The sequence below is a fragment of the Onychomys torridus genome, chromosome 7, assembly GCF_903995425.1.
Source record: "Onychomys torridus chromosome 7, mOncTor1.1, whole genome shotgun sequence".
NCBI classification, from domain to species: Eukaryota; Metazoa; Chordata; class Mammalia; order Rodentia; family Cricetidae; genus Onychomys; species Onychomys torridus.
In genome coordinates, this window is record NC_050449.1 from 99,295,671 (window position 1) to 99,314,783 (window position 19,113).

At 55.4% G+C, this 19,113-nt stretch overlaps 1 protein-coding gene across 1 annotated transcript; it reads left to right on the forward strand.

Annotated features, from left to right (window-relative positions):
- The first annotated feature begins 13,136 nt into the window (after nt 1-13,136).
- Dusp7 (dual specificity phosphatase 7) lies at nt 13,137-18,887 on the forward strand. Its single transcript, XM_036193313.1, has 3 exons — nt 13,137-13,919; nt 15,274-15,708; nt 18,104-18,887. The coding sequence occupies exons 1-3, from the start codon at nt 13,403-13,405 to the stop codon at nt 18,409-18,411; spliced, it is 1,260 nt and encodes a 419-aa protein (XP_036049206.1). The 5' UTR covers nt 13,137-13,402; the 3' UTR covers nt 18,412-18,887.
- The last annotated feature ends 226 nt before the right edge of the window (nt 18,888-19,113 follow it).

Genomic DNA, 19,113 nt, shown 5'->3' on the forward strand with positions numbered 1-19,113 from the left:
CCAAAGACAGGCCAAGTGGGCCCCTCATTCCCATCCCCCTCAGTCCCAGGGCCTTTGCACACACTGCTCCTGCAGCCAAGAATGCAGGACCTCACCTCTGAGTCTCAGCCTTCATACTGCTAGCATGGAGTGACAGCCGAAGGAGCCTTGTGGTCTGCTGGAAGACTTGCTGAGACAATTCATGCACAGTCCCAAGAGCTGGGGTTGTCTCCAGTGGAATAGGATCCATGGCCCAGGGAGGAGATAGGAACTCAAGAGTTGGGCCTGGATTATTGCTGTTCCCATGCCAGCCAGCCAGCTCAGCCTCTGTTAACTATCTGGGCTCCACTGGGGCTCAGCAAGTATTCCTGTGTGTGTGTGTGGGGGGGGGGGGGTGGCGTTCCATTGTGCTCCATGGTGCCTTCACATGCCTTTGCCCAACTGCCACAACATCTTTTACTGGACTCTACCACCCACCACACACCGGTATGGCCTTCCCCCAGTGGACTTCCAACCACCAGGCCAAGCCAGGTGCCTCTACACAACTCTTGTGCCAGGCAGGCCTCCCTATGCACTAGCCAAGAAAGCCAAGGTGGTGTTCAGGCTGGTGGTTAGCTCCTCAGACCAGCAGGCCTGGTGAGAGGGCAGGGCTTGAGAGAACGCTGTCACTAGTCACCAGAAGTGAGGTGCCTTCTGTCCCCAATTTCTCCTGCTTACTAGGTCCTTTCCCCCAACCCACTGTGGTCCGGGACCCTAGATAAGCAGAGTCAGGATCAGGGCTTTTTCTGGCTGTGAGAAAAGAGAGGCCTCCTAGGGGCCTCTTGTACCGCCCCCATCCAGCCACTGGCCTGGGGCCTCCTGCAGGGGCCTGGGAGCCTGTCTGCCAGTCTGGAGCTGTGGTAAAGCTTCTGGGGACCAAGTCTGTCTTGGCTTCCTCCACAGCCATATGTTTCCAACCCCTTCCCAGGCCCCTCTCCTCCTCCCCAGCCCCTTCCCATTTCCTCGCTCAGCCATCCACTCCATGTGGAACTAATTAAGAGACCCTCAGGGCTCGTAACCCAACTCCGCCCTGGCTTGGGGAGGGTGCTCTGTCCGTGTGCACATTCCCCAACCCGTCCCTGTCTGGTCCTGACCAGCTCTAAGCTGAGACCACAAAGAACTGGCCGTGACCAAGAGTCAGCTTGTTGATGGAAGGAAGTATAGCCAGGCCATCTTGGCTCTTCCTCGGCTCTCCCTTAAAGTACCTCAGCCTCCCAAGCAGCTGGACTAGGAGCTCTGATCCCAATGGGGAGCTGGACCAGTGTAAAAGGCAAAGTCCAGGGGGTCCCTGGGGCAGACTTCGGGGGTTCTGAGTCACTAACTTGGTCATCTGCAGCTTCCCAACGTAAGGTCACATTCTCCTAAAAGCCCCACTCCCTGGAGGTTATGCAAAAAAAAAAAAAAAATCTGGTGCTGATCACTCCCTCTGATCACCAAAGTTTGGGAAATGCCAGGATGGATAGCTCCCTGCAGGACTGTCAGAGCCTTCTGTGTGTTCCTATAGAGTGGAATTGTCTGGAGAGGTGTGACCACATGACCTAGTGGGCCTCGTGTTCGGAATGGCGGTGACAGCTAAGAAGAGAGCTGGAGCCCATGGTGGCGGGGGTGGGGGTGGGGATACTGTGGCTAAGACTAGAGGTTGAAGGATGCTTGAGTCAGGCCAGGGCCCTGGTGATTCCCCACCTGGTTTTCCTTCCTTATGGGAGAGCAGGCAGGGGTGGGACAGCACGGGTGCTGAGGCCCAAGCTGGCAGGCAGGGCCTTTCCCATGCAGTGAGACCTGCACGGGCAGGCCCAGGCTGTTGGGAGTGTCCACGCTGCCACCCCAGGGCAATATCAGCCTGGGGATGGGGCAGCCACTGGCTCAGGGTTCAAAAGAGCGCCTTTGTCTCTGCTTCACACCCGCTTGGGGCCAGCCTCTGCTCAGAGCCCACTCTACCTACATGCATGCCGGCACAGGTGTCCCACACCCTCCTGGCACTCGGCTCCAGAGGCTCCCCACCAGGGTCCTCTTCTAGTTCTCACTTCTCTCTTGTCTGAACACAAGGAGGGCCGAGCAGGGGAAAGCTAGGCTTTTCACACATGCTTGCTACGCCTTTCCTGCCTCATAGAGGCCTTGCATGGCATCGCACAACCCACTTTACAGAGAAAGAAACAGGTTGGGGGAGAGGCAGTGATGGGCCGGAGTTGGAACCAGCTGTCTTAGGCTTTCCAGTTTCCACCTCACCCCATTTCATCCCTACTCTGTCCCTCCCGAAAGTCGCGGTGTAAGGCCTGGCAGGTGTCTGTTCTTGAGTGTCTCTGACACAGTTGGACCAGCCCAAGACGACTCCTGCTTACCTATAGGACATGAGAACAGAGCAGGGTCTACGCTCAGCCAGCCCCCTGGGCCACAGAGGTGCTTCCCCGGTATTTCTGATTAAGAGCCTGCCAGGCTTCCCTCTGGGAGTTAGCTAGGCAAATGGAGGAGATGAAGGGCTAAGGGCTGAAGCCCCACCTGGAGCTATCCCAAGTGACAACACAGCTGATGTCTTCTCCACTCCCCGGGTCTTCCTGTGGCTCCTGGGAGTCCCACATCCTGTCTGGAAATGAGAGTCAGAGCGGTGATTTCAGTTCTGGCTTTGCTGTCTCCTCCCTTCCTCCCTTCCTTCCTTTCTTTTTCTTCCTTTTTTTTTTTTTTTTTTTAGACATAGTCTCACTATGCAGCTCTAGCTGTCCTGGAACTCACTATGTAGACCAGGCTAGCCTCAAACTCATAGAAATCCAAGATCCACCTGCCTCTGCCTCCCAGGTGCTGGGATTAAAGGTGTTCGCCATTCCTCCTGGCTCGTGCTCTCTTCATGAGCTAGAGCTGAGTGCCAGGAGGAAGACGGGGTAGCTTCCAGCAAAGCTAGCCTCTTGCCCATCCTGTCCTCACATTAGAGAACAGAGTCAAAGTTCGCTGAACCTCTGCACCCTTCCACAATCTTTTATGTGCTTTCTGGGATGGAGGGGGACCTCCGTTGGGACACTTGCTGATATGGAAGAAGTAGGCCTCGGGGCAGCCAGCCACCAGATAGGGGCATCCCCAATCTGTTTCCTGGCACCACCAACCTGGGGACAGGCAGCCTCGCTCCAGGACAGCCCAGCCTATGGGAGTTGTACTAGGTGTGAAACCTGGGACAGGGACCTCAAGCCAGCGCCTGTGTCTGGCCAGGCCAGGTGGTTCCCAGGCCATTTCCCAGGCATCATCATGGTCACCATCACTATCAATGCCTCATAGGAGGGATTCCTGAAAAACAGGGCTGCGTAGGCTGCTAGGGAGGGGACCAGACAGGCCCAGGCGACAGGCAGAGTCTAATGAGGCAATTAGGCCTTGCAGTTACTGAGAGACCTGCCCACCCAAGGCAAGCCCAGCCCAGGCCCCTGGCACATCCGCCAGCCCAGGCCAGGTGCCCTGGGAATTCCTGGCCTGCTCCACCCTCCCAGCTTCAGAGGTGGGACTGGTTTGATTGTCAAGGACCTTTTTACTCCTGCTTTCCTAGTTTAAAAACCAGGCACGTTCGGAGAGACAGAACCAGGGACCACTAACTCCATCACTACTTTTTACAGTTGAGTTAGGGGAGTTAGCAGGGCCCAACCCATAGGTACTCTAGGCCCTTCCTGGCTGAGGTAACCATAAAAGGACCAGAAGCTTAGTGACAGAGGCCAAGGATGACATGGTGAGCAATAGAGCAGGCAGCTAAATACCCTGCTTTCCAAAGCACTGCTTCTTTAAGAGTCCAGGGTGGGCTCATGGGGGTGCTGCCTCTAGCCAGGGTCTTTCATAGAGGAGGGAAGGACAGAGTACTTGGAATGCTGGAAAGGGGATACTTCAGGGCAGGGACCCCTTTCCCTCTCTGAGGCCCAAGAAAAATTTCAGCAGCCTATCTGATTCCCCCTGGCTCTCCAGAGATGACTTCGGTATTGGCAGATGGGGCATCTGGCTGAATCAAACCCCCCTCGCTACTTCTTTGGGTTTAAGAGGTGCTGGGATGGGCCTAGACCCAGGCTCAGGATTCTAAGGATTCAAGTTCCACAGAGAGGCTAGAGTTCTGGTTCAGCCTGTGGAGGAAGGGTATGCCACACTGATCCTGGCAGGGCAAGGAGGGGCTCTGACAGGAATTTGAGGCCCTGGCAAGGGGGAGAGCAGGGGCTGGGGCAGGGAGCCTTTGGGCTCCAGGTTCTCCTACTGAGCATCCGCAGGTAGGTCAGAGGGGACATACTGAAAGCCACATGGAGAATGGAAGTGAGAGGCTTCCAGAATCATACCATGTGACAGGGGAGGCCCCAACACATTTTAAATCATAGGCGCAGATGCTTATGGCTGACAACATAGAAGCTTCTAGAAGCATGCTGGGGTGGGTTCTAATCCTGACACAGCCACTTTGCAGGTATCTGCTCTGGCTAAGAAGGGGGGTCTGGGGAAGAAAAAGAAGGTAGTCCAAGGCAAAAGCAGGAAGGCAAGTTCTAGGAGAGGGACTGACCAGGCGCCACCACCCGGGCAAGAACCAGCAAAGGTGTCCGTCCAAGAGGAAGCCGGATGGACCTTGTCAGAGGCTAGCCAAAGAGTCAAAGAGTGTGGTGGACAGCTGAGACTCCAGGGCCTGGGTAGACCACCTATGTTTGCCATAGAAGTAGAAAACCAACCGCCCTGCAGCCCGTCTATGAGGTAAGTGCTGCCTATTGTCCCTCCCCACATCTTCCCACACTGTGCCAGTCTTCCAACCTGGGGGTGGGAGATGTGGGGGAGGGCAGAGGAGCCTGGAACCAATGAGAACCCTAGCAAAGAAAGAGGCACTCTGGATTTTAGTCCGGACCCAGGCCTTGGCCACAGCTTGACTTGTGACCATGGGCCTCAGTTTCTTCATCTGTCAAAGAAGTTGGCAACACTCCCAGAGCTGACGCAAAGGCCGGGGAACATGTTGGACACAGTCAGATGCGCACCTGGCCAGTAAGCCCAAGGGGGCTGGTGTGTGGGAACTCATACTGGAAGCCCCAGGCAGTCCTCCACCCTCTCCCTAGACTGCCCTTCCCACTTGCTCATGTTTATATGTTTCCTTCCCATCACCTGGGCCACCATGACTCACCCCGGGCCCTGTGGGTATATGAGTAAGTGGCTGGGACCAGTGCCAAGCCAATGGGCAAGACACTTCCCTTCCTGGGCCTCAGCTTTCCCATCTGTAGAACGGTCGGAGGCCTTCTTTGCTCACCTCATTAAGGAATCCGGGACAGTTGCAGGGCTGAGGAGGTGAAAGCAAGAAATGGCCATGAAGAGAGGGCAGCGCAGGCCTCACCTGCCCGGAACTACCCGGCTGGCACAGCTGTCACCATCTTCTCAGGGATACCAAGAACTTGGAATGGGCAGTGAGAGACCTAGCTGCTCCAGGACTCGGGCTTGACACTGCGGGTGGTAGTACTCAAGTGAGGAAAGGGACCAGGCCCCGTGGGATGAAGCCTTGTAAGTGGGTAAAGGTGGGAACTGCCGGACCCTGTAAGGGAGAATTTGGAGCTTGAACAGACCCTACCATGCCAGGCAGAAAAACTCCCTGAGCCAGGGGCACCTCAGGAACTCAAGATGTGATGATGGGCATTGTGGCATAAACATGGAATTCCAGCAGAGAGAATGGGCCTGAAGTGGGAGGCTTGAGGGTTCAAGGCCAGCCTTAGGTACACAGTGAGACCCTTTCTCAAAAACAAAACGGCTTAGAGACAGAGCTCAATGGCAGAGTGCCTGTCTATCATGTGAGAGAGTCCCTAAGTTCAGTCTCCAGTACTTGGTAAGAGGATGGGATGAGTTCAGAGGGTAGGGGGCAGGAGCACAGTGGATCAGGGAGTATGAGGGTCAAAGGTCATGAGTGAGAGGGTGAGCCAAGAGGCCACAGCTGGTATGGCTGTGAATTGAGGGCCCACCACAAAGAAGGGGTTTTGTCTTTTTGCAGTACAAGGGCATGAGTATGGAGTCAGAGAAGAACTTGGTGGTCCCCTTCCATCATGTGAGTACCAGGGATCGAACTCAGATCCACAGGCTCAGTGGCAAGTGCCTATACCTGATGAACCATTTCACCAGCCCCTACTTTATTTTTTTGTTTGTTTGTTTGTTTTTTGAGCCAAGGTCTCACTAGGTTGCCCAAGCTGGCCTTCAGTTTGCTCTATAGTCTAGTCAGGTCTTGAGCTTGGGAGCCTCCCACCTCAGCCTCCTGGATAGCTGGGGACTACAGACTTGTGTCACCAGGCCTGGCTACAGATAGGCTTTACGCCCTTTTCCTATCACAAGTATTAGGTCTGGCAATGTTTGCTATAAAGATGTTAGAAGTCAGGATATGGCTTAGCAAGAAGAAGTGCTGCAATTGACTGGTAATGCCTGCCTGGAGTAAAACATAGATGACTGCCCCATGTGGATTCCTGCCTCCTGTTTCCCATTCTCAGACTGGTTTCTGTAGATGGGGCCTGTGGCTGAGAAAGGCATACTCTCAGAGTAAGTAGCCACAGGGACTCCATGTAGAGAAATTCTGTTCTGTCCTGCTGGGTAAGGAGGACTTACATTATTCTGATCTTCCATGAATTCCTGTCTTGTGTCTTTTCTGTCACAGAGCAGGCTCTCAAAAAGTGTTTGAGAAACCGGGAAATGGTAGTGCATGCCTTTAATCTCAGCAGAGGCAGGGGCAGAGGCAGAGACAGAAAGGCAGAGGGGCAGAGGGGCAGAGGCAGAGGCAGGGACAAAGGCAAAGACAGAAAGGCAGAGAGGCAGGGGCAGAGGGGCAGAGAGGCAGAGGGGCAGAGAGGCAGAGGGGCAGAGGCAGGGGCAGAGGGGCAGAGGCAGAGAGGCAGAGGGGCAGAGAGGCAGAGGGGCAGAGGCACAGAGGCAGAGGGGCAGAGAGGCAGAGGCAGAGGCAGGTAGATCTCTGTATCTCTATGAACAGAGCTAGTTCCAGCCAAGGCTACACAAAGAATCCTATCTTGAAAAACGAACAAACAAAAAGAAGTGTTTGAGAGGATGGGCGGGAGGCTGGCCTAGGACCTGGCTCTTTTCTCTCCTTCTCCTCTGCCTTCTTTGGGCAGCCTTGGCCAGATTCCCACAGGTATTCCTTCCCAGGCCCTTGCTTCTGTCCTGTCATGTTTCATGCTTTGACTGACCTGGACATGGTCCTATCTCTTGCTCTGGTTATTTGTTCCCCAAGGCTCTGCATTCTCACCTGCTCAGCCCACACATCTGGGCAGATGTGGCTCCCAGCCACCCTGTGCCCTAGGACTGTCATTTGGGGCCAAGAGGAGGGCAAGGGGTGAGCCGAGAGTGGAATCCTCATCCTTCAAGAACTTCACACCACTGAGACCCTAGAACCAACCAATAGGAGACAGTGAGTCTGGGTTGGGGAAGGAGTGTGGTTCCCATTGGTTTGATGGAACAGCTCCTCTGGCTAGCCCGTCTGTCCCACCTTACAGGAGCAGCGAGTGCCAGCCAGGGGCTGAGTATGTGCATGCATCCAACAATGTGTGCACATGCACTTAGGTGCCTGTGAACATGTATGGATCCTAGGGAGATGTATGCATGTCTCCGGGCCTATGTTGTATGTTCTGGAATGTGTATGTGTGTGTAGATGCAAACATATAAGCATGTATAGCAAGAGTTCTGTTCAGGACTAGTCTTTCACAGATTACTGCTCACCTACTTGTCTGGACATCTACTCAGGTGAAGGACCCACCAAGGGCTGAGCAAGCTGTTCCAAGGGGCAAGGGTAAGCAGAGTGAGTATGAGTCTCCAATGGTGGCCTGGGGGAGCTTCACTGGGCACAGGCTGGCTGAGCCAACAGCAGCAGGAGTCATTGACTGCAGTGTTCCTCACGGCGCAGCCCTACTCCTTTTTTTTTCTTTTTTCTTTTGAAACCAGAACATTTATTTTATGACTGACTGAAATTCCTCAAGATGAACTGGATGCTGCAACAGCTGCCCTCTTGGGTTTGGGTGTTGTCCCTTCTCGGAATCCATGTCTGAATCTTCCACAGACAATTTTCAGGTGCCTCATCTGCCCGGTCCCGGTAGTGTTTCGTCTCTTAGCCTTGGCACTCCAGTTATACTTTCTCTTGCGCTTGGCCAGGTAGCCACACTTGCCACAGGTCGACTTCTGAAGGTGGCAGGCCTTAGAGCCACAGCGGCAGCACAGCGTGTGCGACTTATTGCGAGGCTTTTTGTCGGCTGCAGGCAGGATGGCCCAGGGAGGAAGGATGGAAAGAGAGTTACAGAGCCCAGGAACCACACTCATCATCTTGCTTCTCGCCCTACTCATTTCTAATAGGGAATGGGAGGTAGATCTGCTAGGAAGCCACCCTCTTAGCTGGAATTGTAGGATGCACCTGTAGTCCCAGCATTCAGGAGGCAGAAATGAGGGTTGTAATTTGAAGCCAGCCTGGGCTACAACCCATACGAAAGAGCAGTCTTGTCTCAAAAGCAAAACAAAACAAAAAAACAAACAAGAAAAAAGTTGGAGGGGCTACAGAAAGGAGAAAAAAATACATAAATAGGTGCTCACCCTAAATGTGTGCTAGCTCGTTTGGGCTGAGGACAAGTAAGTGACCCTTACCTACAGGACATGCTACTCAACATGATTGTCCATCTTGAAGAAATCCATCGGTTGGGGATTTAGCTCAGTGGTAGAGTGCTTACCTAGCAAGCGCAAGGCCCTGGGTTCGATCCTCAGCTCCATATACAAAAAGAAGAAGAAGAAGAAGAAGAAGAAGAAGAAGAAGAAGAAGAAGAAGAAGAAGAAGAAGAAGAAGAAGAAGAAGAAGAAGAAGAAGAAGAAGAAATAATCCATGTTTGGGGTCACCAAGCCACACACGGAGAAGGGGCACACCACTTCACATCCGTCCTCCTGCCAGAAAGCAGCGAAAGGCAGGAAATGCCCCCTCAACGCGTCATGGCCAGGCTTGTCCTCCGTCATTCTGGGTTGGACGTGCACAGACAGAGAAGGCAGCTTCAAACATGCCTTGTGAGTTCCAGGAAATTAGGGGTGAGACAGGGACAGAGGAAGCAGATGACCATACATATCCCTGGGCATCCAAACTGAGGAAGTCTGTAGGTGGACTGTCCGGTAACTGTGACGGCTGCAGACCTGATGGGAACAAGGATCCTGGAAGCTTGCTGCAGCTAATCAGACTGCAGGATCAAAGGAGGCTCCTGGAAAGTGACATCTGAGCTGAGATCAGAAAGAAGGCAATGGCTAGGGGCAAGAACTGTCCAGACCTTTGCAGGGGATGGTTGTGCAACAGTTTCCTCTGAGATTGAAATATTCCATCCTGCAGGGAAGCTCCTTAAGCAGGAAGGTAAACAACTCAAAATAGCTTCAGGAAGTCCCTGACACCGACCAGATTCACTAGGCCCCTCCCTGTCAGAGTAAGCAATAAAGGCTGAGCCGTCCTCACTGAAGAGCAGAGACAAGTTGCAAAGAAGACTCTGAGAACAGACCAGCTGCCAGAAAGAAGCAGAAGCCAGCTGAGCTGCCTGGAAAAGGTTTAGATCAGAGTCACTTGAAAAGGACACTCGCCAGCCTGTGGATCTGCCTGCAGGCTGTGCAGGGTGCTCCATGTTCTCAGCTTTGTGAGCTGTCACTAGTGCTGGGGGGGGGGGTGCTGTTGGTGATGCAGCTGTCTTTGAGTTATTTCTGCTCCTTTAAGTAACCCCAATAAAACTCATGGTTCACCAAATTGGACTTTGGTGGTATACGTACCTTGGTCTGTCCTGGGCTCTCTATCTGCAGTAAGTAGATGTGTGTGTGTGTGTGTGTGTGTGTGTGTGTGTGTGTGTGTGTGTGTGTGTGTGTTGCCATCTCCTCAGGAAGTTTTGTCACACAACAGTGGTGCAAAGGCCTGGAAGTGGGAAGAGGCTCACTCTGCCTTCACAGAGCTAAGGTAAACCCACCTGCATACACCCTTCTGGGGTCTGCTTACCTCAGGGGTGCAGACCTGTGAAGGAAGCCGTCCTCTGGTCTGCCTTTCCCTCAGGGTCACCCTGGTAAGGTAGGCACTTCTGTGAGATGCAAGAACTGTCCAAAGGGAGGGGGCACCAGGTTCCCAGCAAAATAAACAGAACATCTCTTTCAAGGCCCTTCTCCCAGCATCTATGAGACTCCCAGGTCCTGAGTGTTCACTCAGAACCAAGGCTTTGGGACTTTCCTCCAACCTGGGTGATGCCCTGACCCTGCCCACCTCTCACAGGCTTCTTCTCCTTCATCCCTTTGTTCCCACGGTCATCCTCTCCCCACATGGTCTCCCTCACCCAAACTGCTTCTTTTTCCATCCCTACTGAGTGCACCCCCATCCCCACCCCCATCCAGGAGCATTTCCAATTCCCACCATCCTGAAGGCATATGTCCCTTTGAGGGACTCCAGAGAGGAGAGGGACCAAGCAGTGGGCTACAGGAACACCCCAAAGCTGTCACTTTTAACTGAGCCATCACTGGGCCGAACCACTGATTCTCCACCTCCCATTCCCAGGCCTTCGGAAGCGAGCATGCCTGCACACAGTGGGATCTGGCCTGACCAGGGGACAGCAGCAGACTCTTGCTAATGTGACTCTAGCTGGCCCCACTGGGGATGTCTCAGTGACAGCATGTTAGTAAATCACAAACTCACCCGAGGAGAGGTCCCAAGCCTAAGCTTCCTCCTAAAGAAAAAAGTCTCTGGGTTTGTGTGGCTTGAACCCATCTGTAACTCTAGTCCCAGGGGATCCTGTGCCCACTTCTGGCCTCTGTAGGCACCAGGCACCCACACAAGTGATACTTTAATGTACAAGCCAACAGAACATGTCAACAATTTTTTTTTTTTTTTTTAATTAGAGCCAGGTGGTGGTGGCCTTTAATCCTAGCACTCAGGAGCCAGAGGCAGGCAAATAACTCTGTGAGTTCGAGGCTGACCTGTCTACACAGTTAGTTCCAGGCTGGCCAGGGCTAAACAGAGAAATCCTGTCTTGAAAAACCAACAAACAAAAAATTGAAAGAAAAGGGACTCTAGGCTGCTGAGGGTCTAGGGAGAACAGAGATGAGCGTTTAACCCTGGTAGCACAGAGGGACAAGCACCTAGGCTGCTGGGGCTGGAGGAGGGACAGTTGCTTCCGGCTCCAGGGGCCCAGCCCCCAGGTCTGCTATGAATGAGTCACAGTCCACATTCATTCTCCCCTGGGGGACTGCTGCTGCATCCATCTCCAACAACCAGCGCCCAGACTGGCCCCAGGAGTACAGCCTGAGTTGTTCTCTTCCTGGAAGGATGATGGATGGGTAGACAGTTTGAGTATTGTCTGAATTAGTGTGTGTGCTCTCCTTTCCTCTTTCCCTCCCTTGCTCCCTCCCTCCCTTCCTCTCTCGTTTTTTTGTTTGTTTGTTTTTGTTTTTGTTTTTTTCGAGACAAGGTTTCTCTGTAGCTTTGGAGCCTGTCCTGAACTAGCTCTGTGGACCAGGCTGGCCTCGAACTCACAGAGATCCACCTGCCTCTGCCTCCCAAGTGCTGGGATTACAGGCTTGCGCCACCACCGCCCGGCTCTCTCGTTTTGTTTTGTTTTTTGTTTTTGTTTTTGAGACAGGGTTTCTCTATGTAGCTCTGGCTGTCCTGGAACTCACTCTGTAGACCAGGCTGGCCTGGAACTCAGAGATCCACCTGCCTCTGTCTCCCAAGTACTGAGATTAAAGGCATGCGGACGCCACCATAGCCTGCCCAAATTGGCGCTCATGTTGGCAGAACTGAGGCCAAGAAGGGAGAAACATTCTCAGGTCATATGACACGTGAGCAAGTGGCAGGACAGACAGGGTCCTGACGGTGGGGCTCTAGCTGTCTACAAGCAGTGTCCTGCCACCCCAGAACAGTACTCCCCAAAGGATCGATTCTCCTTGACATCTACAACTCCCCGCTTACAAGACCTTCTGACTGCCCCCGCTGTGACCTTTCTGAGAGAGTAGAAGAGAGCTCCCAGGGCTGTCAGGTGTCGGGGAGCAGACCCTCTAAGTGGGAGCTGGGGACTCTAACTACAGCCCGACTGGCCATCAGAGTGAGGGGTTAAGCTTCAAGTTGGGCCACGCTGCCTGTCAGGATAATGCACCTGCGACTTAGGGGAAACAGCTCTTTCTCAGGAAAGACAACCTCAGTTTGGTAAAGAACGCACGGTAGGGCCTGCGCACGCGCGCCACCGGAGCGCGGCCGCTTTGTTCCTGCCCTACCTGCAGATGCATTTACCTCCTCAGCCCCGCCCTCCTGAGCGCTTATATCCCTAGCTCAGCGAGACCCCGCCCACTTCCAGCTGGGTGGAACCGGCTGCGGGCCCCGCCTCCTTTCCCCACCCCCTCTTTCGGCGGTGATTGACTAGCTGCCGCGCGCGTGCCCGCCCACCGCAAAAGTTGATTGGTGCACGGAGAGGGAGGTAGGTGAAGGAAAGCTGATTATGGAGCGCTTTCTCCCTCCCACCCGCCCCAGTGGGAAAGTCACGTGGCGCTTCACTCCGCGCTAGTCACCGCCGCACTCGTAAAAGCTTTCTTAAAGCGCTCGCGTACCCTCACCATCCCTGGGTCCTTTCAGAATTTTTTTCAGCTGTGCCTGCGGTGGGTGACAGTGGTCCTTGAACCATCCTACCCCCCCGAGTCACCTAGGTGATGACTCCCTCAGCAGACTTGCTGGGGTAAGACCCTCCCAACTCAGGTCTGGAACCTATGGCCATCAGGGGGCCGATGCGGCTTTCTAAAACTGAGACCGCCCAACACAGAGCACGACACGTAGTAGGAATTCAGTTTCCATTTGTTGAATGAACGCGGTCATTGGATGAATGAGGATAACAGATCAGAGGAGGGAAGGTTGGCTCTGGGTGGCCGCCCCCCACGCCCCAATCCTGGAGAAACTCTGCTTCTGTAAATGTTGGGTGGGGTCCCCGTGCAGCCTTCCTGCAGGGCACAGGTCTGGGCGCTCAGCCTGAGGGGATCCACGAGGGCACCTTGCCCGGGGCACCTGGGCTTGGGCCCCCCGGGCAGGTCGTAGCCAGGTCCCGGCTAGGCAGGACCGCAGGAGCCGGCCGAGGGCGCTCCCGCGCAGCTTGCGGGGGAGGGGCTGCGGAGGCGCGGTGCCTTTAAGCCCAGGCGCCGGCCTCGCGGCCCCGCCTCCCGGAGGACGCCCGGGCGCGCGGCCGCCGGAGCCGCGGTTTAATTGGGGCTGTCAGGCCGCGGCACGCGCGGAGGGCCGGCCGGGCGGGACTGAGGCCGGAGGCTGGGAGGCCGGGGCGGCGGGCGCGCGGCTCGGCGGGAGGCGGGCGCCCGGAGACGCGGCTGGGGCCAGCGCGGCCGGGGCGCCGTCCCTGGGCTGGGTTGCCCGGCCCCCGGCCCCGGCCCCGGGCTCCCCATGAAAAACCAGCTCCGCGGGCCCCCAGTGCGGGCGCACATGTCGGCTTCGGGGGCCGCGGCGGCTGGGGGCACCCGGGCGGGGTCGGAGCCCGGTGCGGGATCTGGGTCCGGCGCGGGCATCGGGGCGGGAGCGACGACGGGAGCGGGGGCCATGCCCTGCAAGAGCGCCGAGTGGCTGCAGGAGGAGCTGGAGGCGCGCGGTGGCGCGTCCCTTCTGCTGCTGGATTGCCGGCCGCACGAGCTCTTCGAGTCCTCGCACATCGAGACGGCCATCAACCTGGCCATCCCGGGTCTCATGCTGCGCCGCCTGCGCAAGGGCAATCTGCCCATCCGCTCCATCATTCCCAACCATGCTGACAAGGAGCGCTTCGCCACGCGCTGCAAGGCAGCCACCGTGCTGCTCTATGACGAGGCCACGGCTGAGTGGCAGCCCGAGCCCGGCGCTCCCGCCTCGGTTCTCGGCCTGCTCCTGCAGAAGCTGCGGGACGACGGCTGCCAGGCCTACTACCTCCAAGGTAAGAGCAGAACCTAGACCCCAGACGGCGTTGGGGTTGTGCCGCTGCTCCCTGGCGCCCTCGCTGCAGCCTGTTTCCTTTCCACACGCTTGGCCAGGCCGGGCGCCACGTCGCCCCTGGCCCGAATCCGCCCTTCTTCTGGGAGCCATCCCTCAAGGCGTGGGTTTAGCCAGGCACAGGGTACCCAATCTGTGTCTTCTTTCTCAGCACCATTTGGTGGCCGAAACAAACTTTTCCCCTTCCTTTTAATTTTTTCCCCCTGTTGATGGGGAGGCGACAGCGCACAGGCTCCCACTGAGCTTCTCCAAGGAGGGGAGAGATCACTGCTGGAACCCAGAAAGGAGCAGGGCCCACAGGCTAGCCTGGAATTCGTGTCATTGGAAGGCTAGGATCGGGAAGACACCTTTCACAGTACCATCCAGCCTCCTGTGCTTGGGGGCCGATTATGTTGGTTTCCCTGGGATCCTAGTATGGCCCCTACCGACCAGGATTGCGGCTTCTTGGAGGCACTTGGGCAGGATGTGGGCAGTGGCCCAGGTGTGTGTGTTGGAGGGGGGGGTGTCCTCAGTCCCTTGCCCCCCGAGCTTATAGAAGTGGGAGGCCGGCAGGGGGGCTAGTGGCTGCAGCCGGTGTTTCCAATTAACATTCCAAAATGGCCTCTTGCTGGCAGCAGACAGGCGGGGAGGGGAGGGGAGGGGAGTCCTGCGGCACCCTCGGGTGCCGCAGGGCCATGCCTAGCTGCATGGTGCTGCTTGTCTTTCATGTCCTTGTATAGCCCCCATGGCCCTTCTCTGGGTCACATGGGGGGTGCTTGTGTTGAGGAAGGGCTTCAGAGAAAAGTGGATCACTACTACCCATTTCCCCTCTTGCTGGGGGAAAGGACCAACAGTGTCTTCACACCATCCTCTACAAGTGTGGTTGCCTAGGCGCTCTGCCTCTGACTGGCCCATATGTGTTCTGGCTCTTCTCTCATTTTGGAATAGGGTTTGCTGACCTACAGGTGCTAGCCTGAGATGGATGGTTGGCTTTTCTTTATCCATTAGCTACTCCTGAGCACTCAGGTGTGTTAGGTAGATGTGGCCCGTCCTCAGCTGCTCTTTATCGAGTGGTATGGTCAGTATCCCTGGGGTTATAGGAAATGGCTCAGATCTTAGGCCTCAGTTTCCTTATCTGTGACGTGGTATTAGTTTTGATGGCAAGACCACATTGAGTGGGTGCATGTGCAATGTGTTTGGCATGGTCACATTGTCCCTTGATGTGGACATGCTGTGGCCTTTGACATGGGGAATCCTGGCCATTAATGGCCCTTTGGGACTCACCAGACCTCCCCTTCCCCATCTTGCCCTGGCCACAGGTGGTTTCAACAAGTTCCAGACGGAGTACTCAGAGCATTGCGAGACTAACGTGGACAGCTCATCCTCTCCGAGCGGCTCACCACCCACCTCTGTGCTGGGCCTGGGGGGCCTGCGCATCAGTTCTGACTGCTCGGACGGCGAGTCAGACCGAGAGCTGCCCAGCAGTGCCACTGAGTCGGATGGCAGCCCTGTGCCATCCAGCCAGCCAGCCTTCCCAGTCCAGATCCTGCCCTACCTCTACCTCGGCTGTGCCAAGGACTCTACCAACCTGGATATACTTGGCAAGTACGGCATCAAATATATCCTCAATGTTACACCCAACTTGCCCAATGCCTTTGAGCATGGTGGCGAGTTCACCTACAAGCAGATCCCCATCTCTGACCACTGGAGCCAAAACCTCTCTCAGTTCTTCCCTGAGGCCATCAGCTTCATTGGTAAGTGTCGTTGTGCACTGGGCAGAGTGGGTGGGTGGGCGAGGCAAGGTGTGTGAGGGACGCTGGGTGTCGCCCCTGCCCAACTGGGTACCGCTGGGCCTGTCAAGACCTGTGTGTGTTCTGCATGTGCCAGCGTGTGCCCGTGGGTGTACCCATGCTTGCTGTGACTCACTGAGTCCCTCAGGCCCCTCTACCTGTTAGGACCTGAGCAGTCCCCTGAATCCTGGACTCCCCCAGCTCTCATCCCCTCCTGGGCACTCTCTCAAGTCCGACCTGTGTTTTTCTGGCTTTGCTGTAGTTTCAAGCGCAGCAAGCTGAAACATCACAGCTTACAGACCCCCACGGGTCTCACGTGCTCTGCATCACGCCTCGGCACATGTGTCTCTCCAGAATGGGGCTGTCACGATGCCTCTTTGGGCTTTATTGTGGATCTGAAAGGGCTAGAAGGTAGCCCTGGAGCCAGACTGACCCCAAACAGGTAGCTTTGGATGCCCCCAAGTGCCCCATATGGGACCCAGATGCTCTTAGCTGCCTACATAGAAGAAGGTGGAAGCAGCTTGAGGAAGGCCTCCATCCCCGACCTCAGCTGACTCAGGCTCTCCCTCCTGCTTCCTCCTTGGCCAGCTGGCTTGGAGGTCATCTCTTCTGGCCTCGAGTCTTAACCAGGCAGCCAGGAAAGGACTCAGGCTCCGGATAAACATAAACCCTGTGCCCTTTGAGCTTGGGGCTTCTGTTTCTGCCCAGCCTCCAGTGGCAGAGGACCTGGGCAGTGTTTTCCAGATTGATGGCCACTGTGTCCAGCTGAGGGCGTTTGGTGTCAGCTGGGCTGGGCTAACTTTAACAACAGGAAGTGGAAGGCTTCCCCGCCTCATCCGCTTACTGGGAACCAAAACTAGGTGCCCAGGCTGCGAGGAAGGAAGGAAGCTGAGGCCTGGGGGAGGGGCTGCCCAGAGCTTCCAGCCCTGCCCTAGGGGACAGAGCCAAGCACTCTGGCGGTGCTACCTCAGTGTTTGGGTTCCCACAAAGATGGAGGGTGCAGAGAGGGGGACCCCAGTTTGCTCAGGACTAAACCTGGCTTGTGGGTGGTTTAATTCTTGAAAGCTCTCCTCCATGTCTGGTGAGGAACGAGGAAACAGAACAGGATACAGAGGTGGAAGGGAAGGTTCCCCTTATTTGACAAGGGAAGGAATCTCGGGGCCCCAGCCTCCTGTGAGGACCCAGTGAGACAGGATTAAGCCACGCTCTGAAAACTTGAGGAAAAGTTTCAGTGTGGGCCATCTGGGAGTGACCGTGCTGTGGCATTCTGGGGGCTTTCCCTTTCACCCCTTCCCCAAATTTCAAAGTCAGACCGCTTGACCCTTTACAGAGCCCTATCGTCACCTCTCCTGCCAATCCTGCCCCCAGTACCAAAGCCAGTGGCCAGCCCATCAGTCCTACTGTCTGCTCAGGAGTAGGCCCCTCAGATGAACAGAGACGATGAGGAGAGACTTGCCAGGCCGGAGGCAAAGAATTATGGGTGAACAAGTGTATCTTATAGGGAGCATCAATTGCCTACGTAAGGATCCTGGGACTGTCTCTTGTTCGTGTCCCTAGCAGCACTGGTACAGAAAGAAGCTGCTGCCGTGGGGTCTAGGGGAGAAGGTCCCAGTACCACTGGTCAGTGGCTCCGTCAGTGTTTGTGGAGTTCCTACTATTGCCAGACAGAGGTGTCTGTAGTGGCCCTAAAGGAAACGGGAAGGGTCGGGGAGGAAGAAAGGGGACTAGCTATGGTAGGAGGTGTCGTCTCGTCCCTGGATCTTCAGGAGCTAGAGTTCAGATGTCGGGGACTGATTGGGTAGAGTACATGGCCACGCTGGGCCCGGCTACCTACTTCTTGCCACTGATGCCCAAGCCCACATTCTAGGATGTGCTGGGAGTCCCCGTGGTAGTGGGTGCTAAGTAGAAGGACCCTCTGTGTGTGTGGCCTTGTCACTTGGTTTCTACATCTGTTCTCACATTGACATAATGGGTTTACTGGCCGTGGTGCCATCAGGAGGATGTGGGTCACACCCTTTTACCACTTGTGGCCATGGTGGGGCTAGTAGTGACCCCAGTGGTGACAGGAATCGTGCTTGGTGAAGCTCTCCCTTGGCTCGGGTCCCCCACGAAAGCACTGAGAATAAATAAAGCCAGGCTGCATAGAGGAGGACCCTGAGGCACAGAGGCGGTCCAGGGCTCAACCGTAGCATGGTGTTGCCTTCTACCACCCCATTTGTGCTGGGCCCTTCAAACATCAGCCCGTGCTGGCCAGCCACTGCCCTCTGTACCTCCGCTCTTCCGCTGTGACCCATCTGCCCACCCGTTGGGGAGGTTTCTTGGAGATGGCTCTACTCTGACCCTGGTTCCTATGTTTCAGATGAAGCCCGCTCCAAGAAGTGTGGTGTCTTGGTGCACTGCCTAGCAGGCATCAGCCGTTCGGTGACAGTTACTGTAGCCTACCTGATGCAAAAGATGAACCTGTCCCTCAACGATGCCTATGACTTCGTTAAAAGGAAAAAGTCTAACATCTCGCCCAACTTCAACTTCATGGGTCAGCTGCTGGACTTTGAGCGGACGCTGGGGCTCAACAGCCCGTGCGACAACCATGCACCCAGTGAACAGCTCTACTTCTCCACACCCACCAACCGCAACCTGTTCCCAATCAACACACTCGAGTCCACGTGAGGCCTGATGAACTGATGGGCGCAGCACCAGGGTCTCCCAGCCTTCCACAGGGCCTGATGTGGGGGGGGGGAAGGCCTAGCCTGCTGCTCCCCTGGCCTGAAGAACCCACAGATGTCACCTGTGTCCAGAGAACCAGGCTGAGCTCCCGTGTTGTCCCGGGCAGGGCCCACAGCAAGGCCGCCTGTGGTAGCACATGCCGGAGTAGCTTCAGCTTTCCAGACATGGGCTGCTGAAGTGAGCATGGGCCTCAACTTTCAGACTTGTGGCGTGGGGGCCAGTGGGGCTTTGTCTCTGCCCCAGGACATCCATTGCGCTGACGGCCCAGCCATGTGACTGTTTTAAACACATACCCACAGATCTGAGTTTACTGCTTCTGTCAGGAAAACCCAAGCTCCCTGGAGCACAGAGTATTCACGCTCTTCTTGGTTTTTCTTCCTTTCTTTCTTTTTTAACAAGAAGTGTTATTTTTCGGGCTACATGCAACAGTGGATTGTATAAACCAATTTCACCCCTTAATCTGCAAGAGAGAGAGAGAGAGAGAGAGAGAGAGAGAGAGAGAGAGAGAGAGATGTGTTCTCAGTTTCATTTCTTCCTATTTCAGAAAGCAACCACTGGTGTGTTTTCTTTTTGTTTTCAATGGAGAAGACACACCACGTGTTCTTGACCAAATGCATTTTGCACATGTTTAGCCTCTGCTTTCCC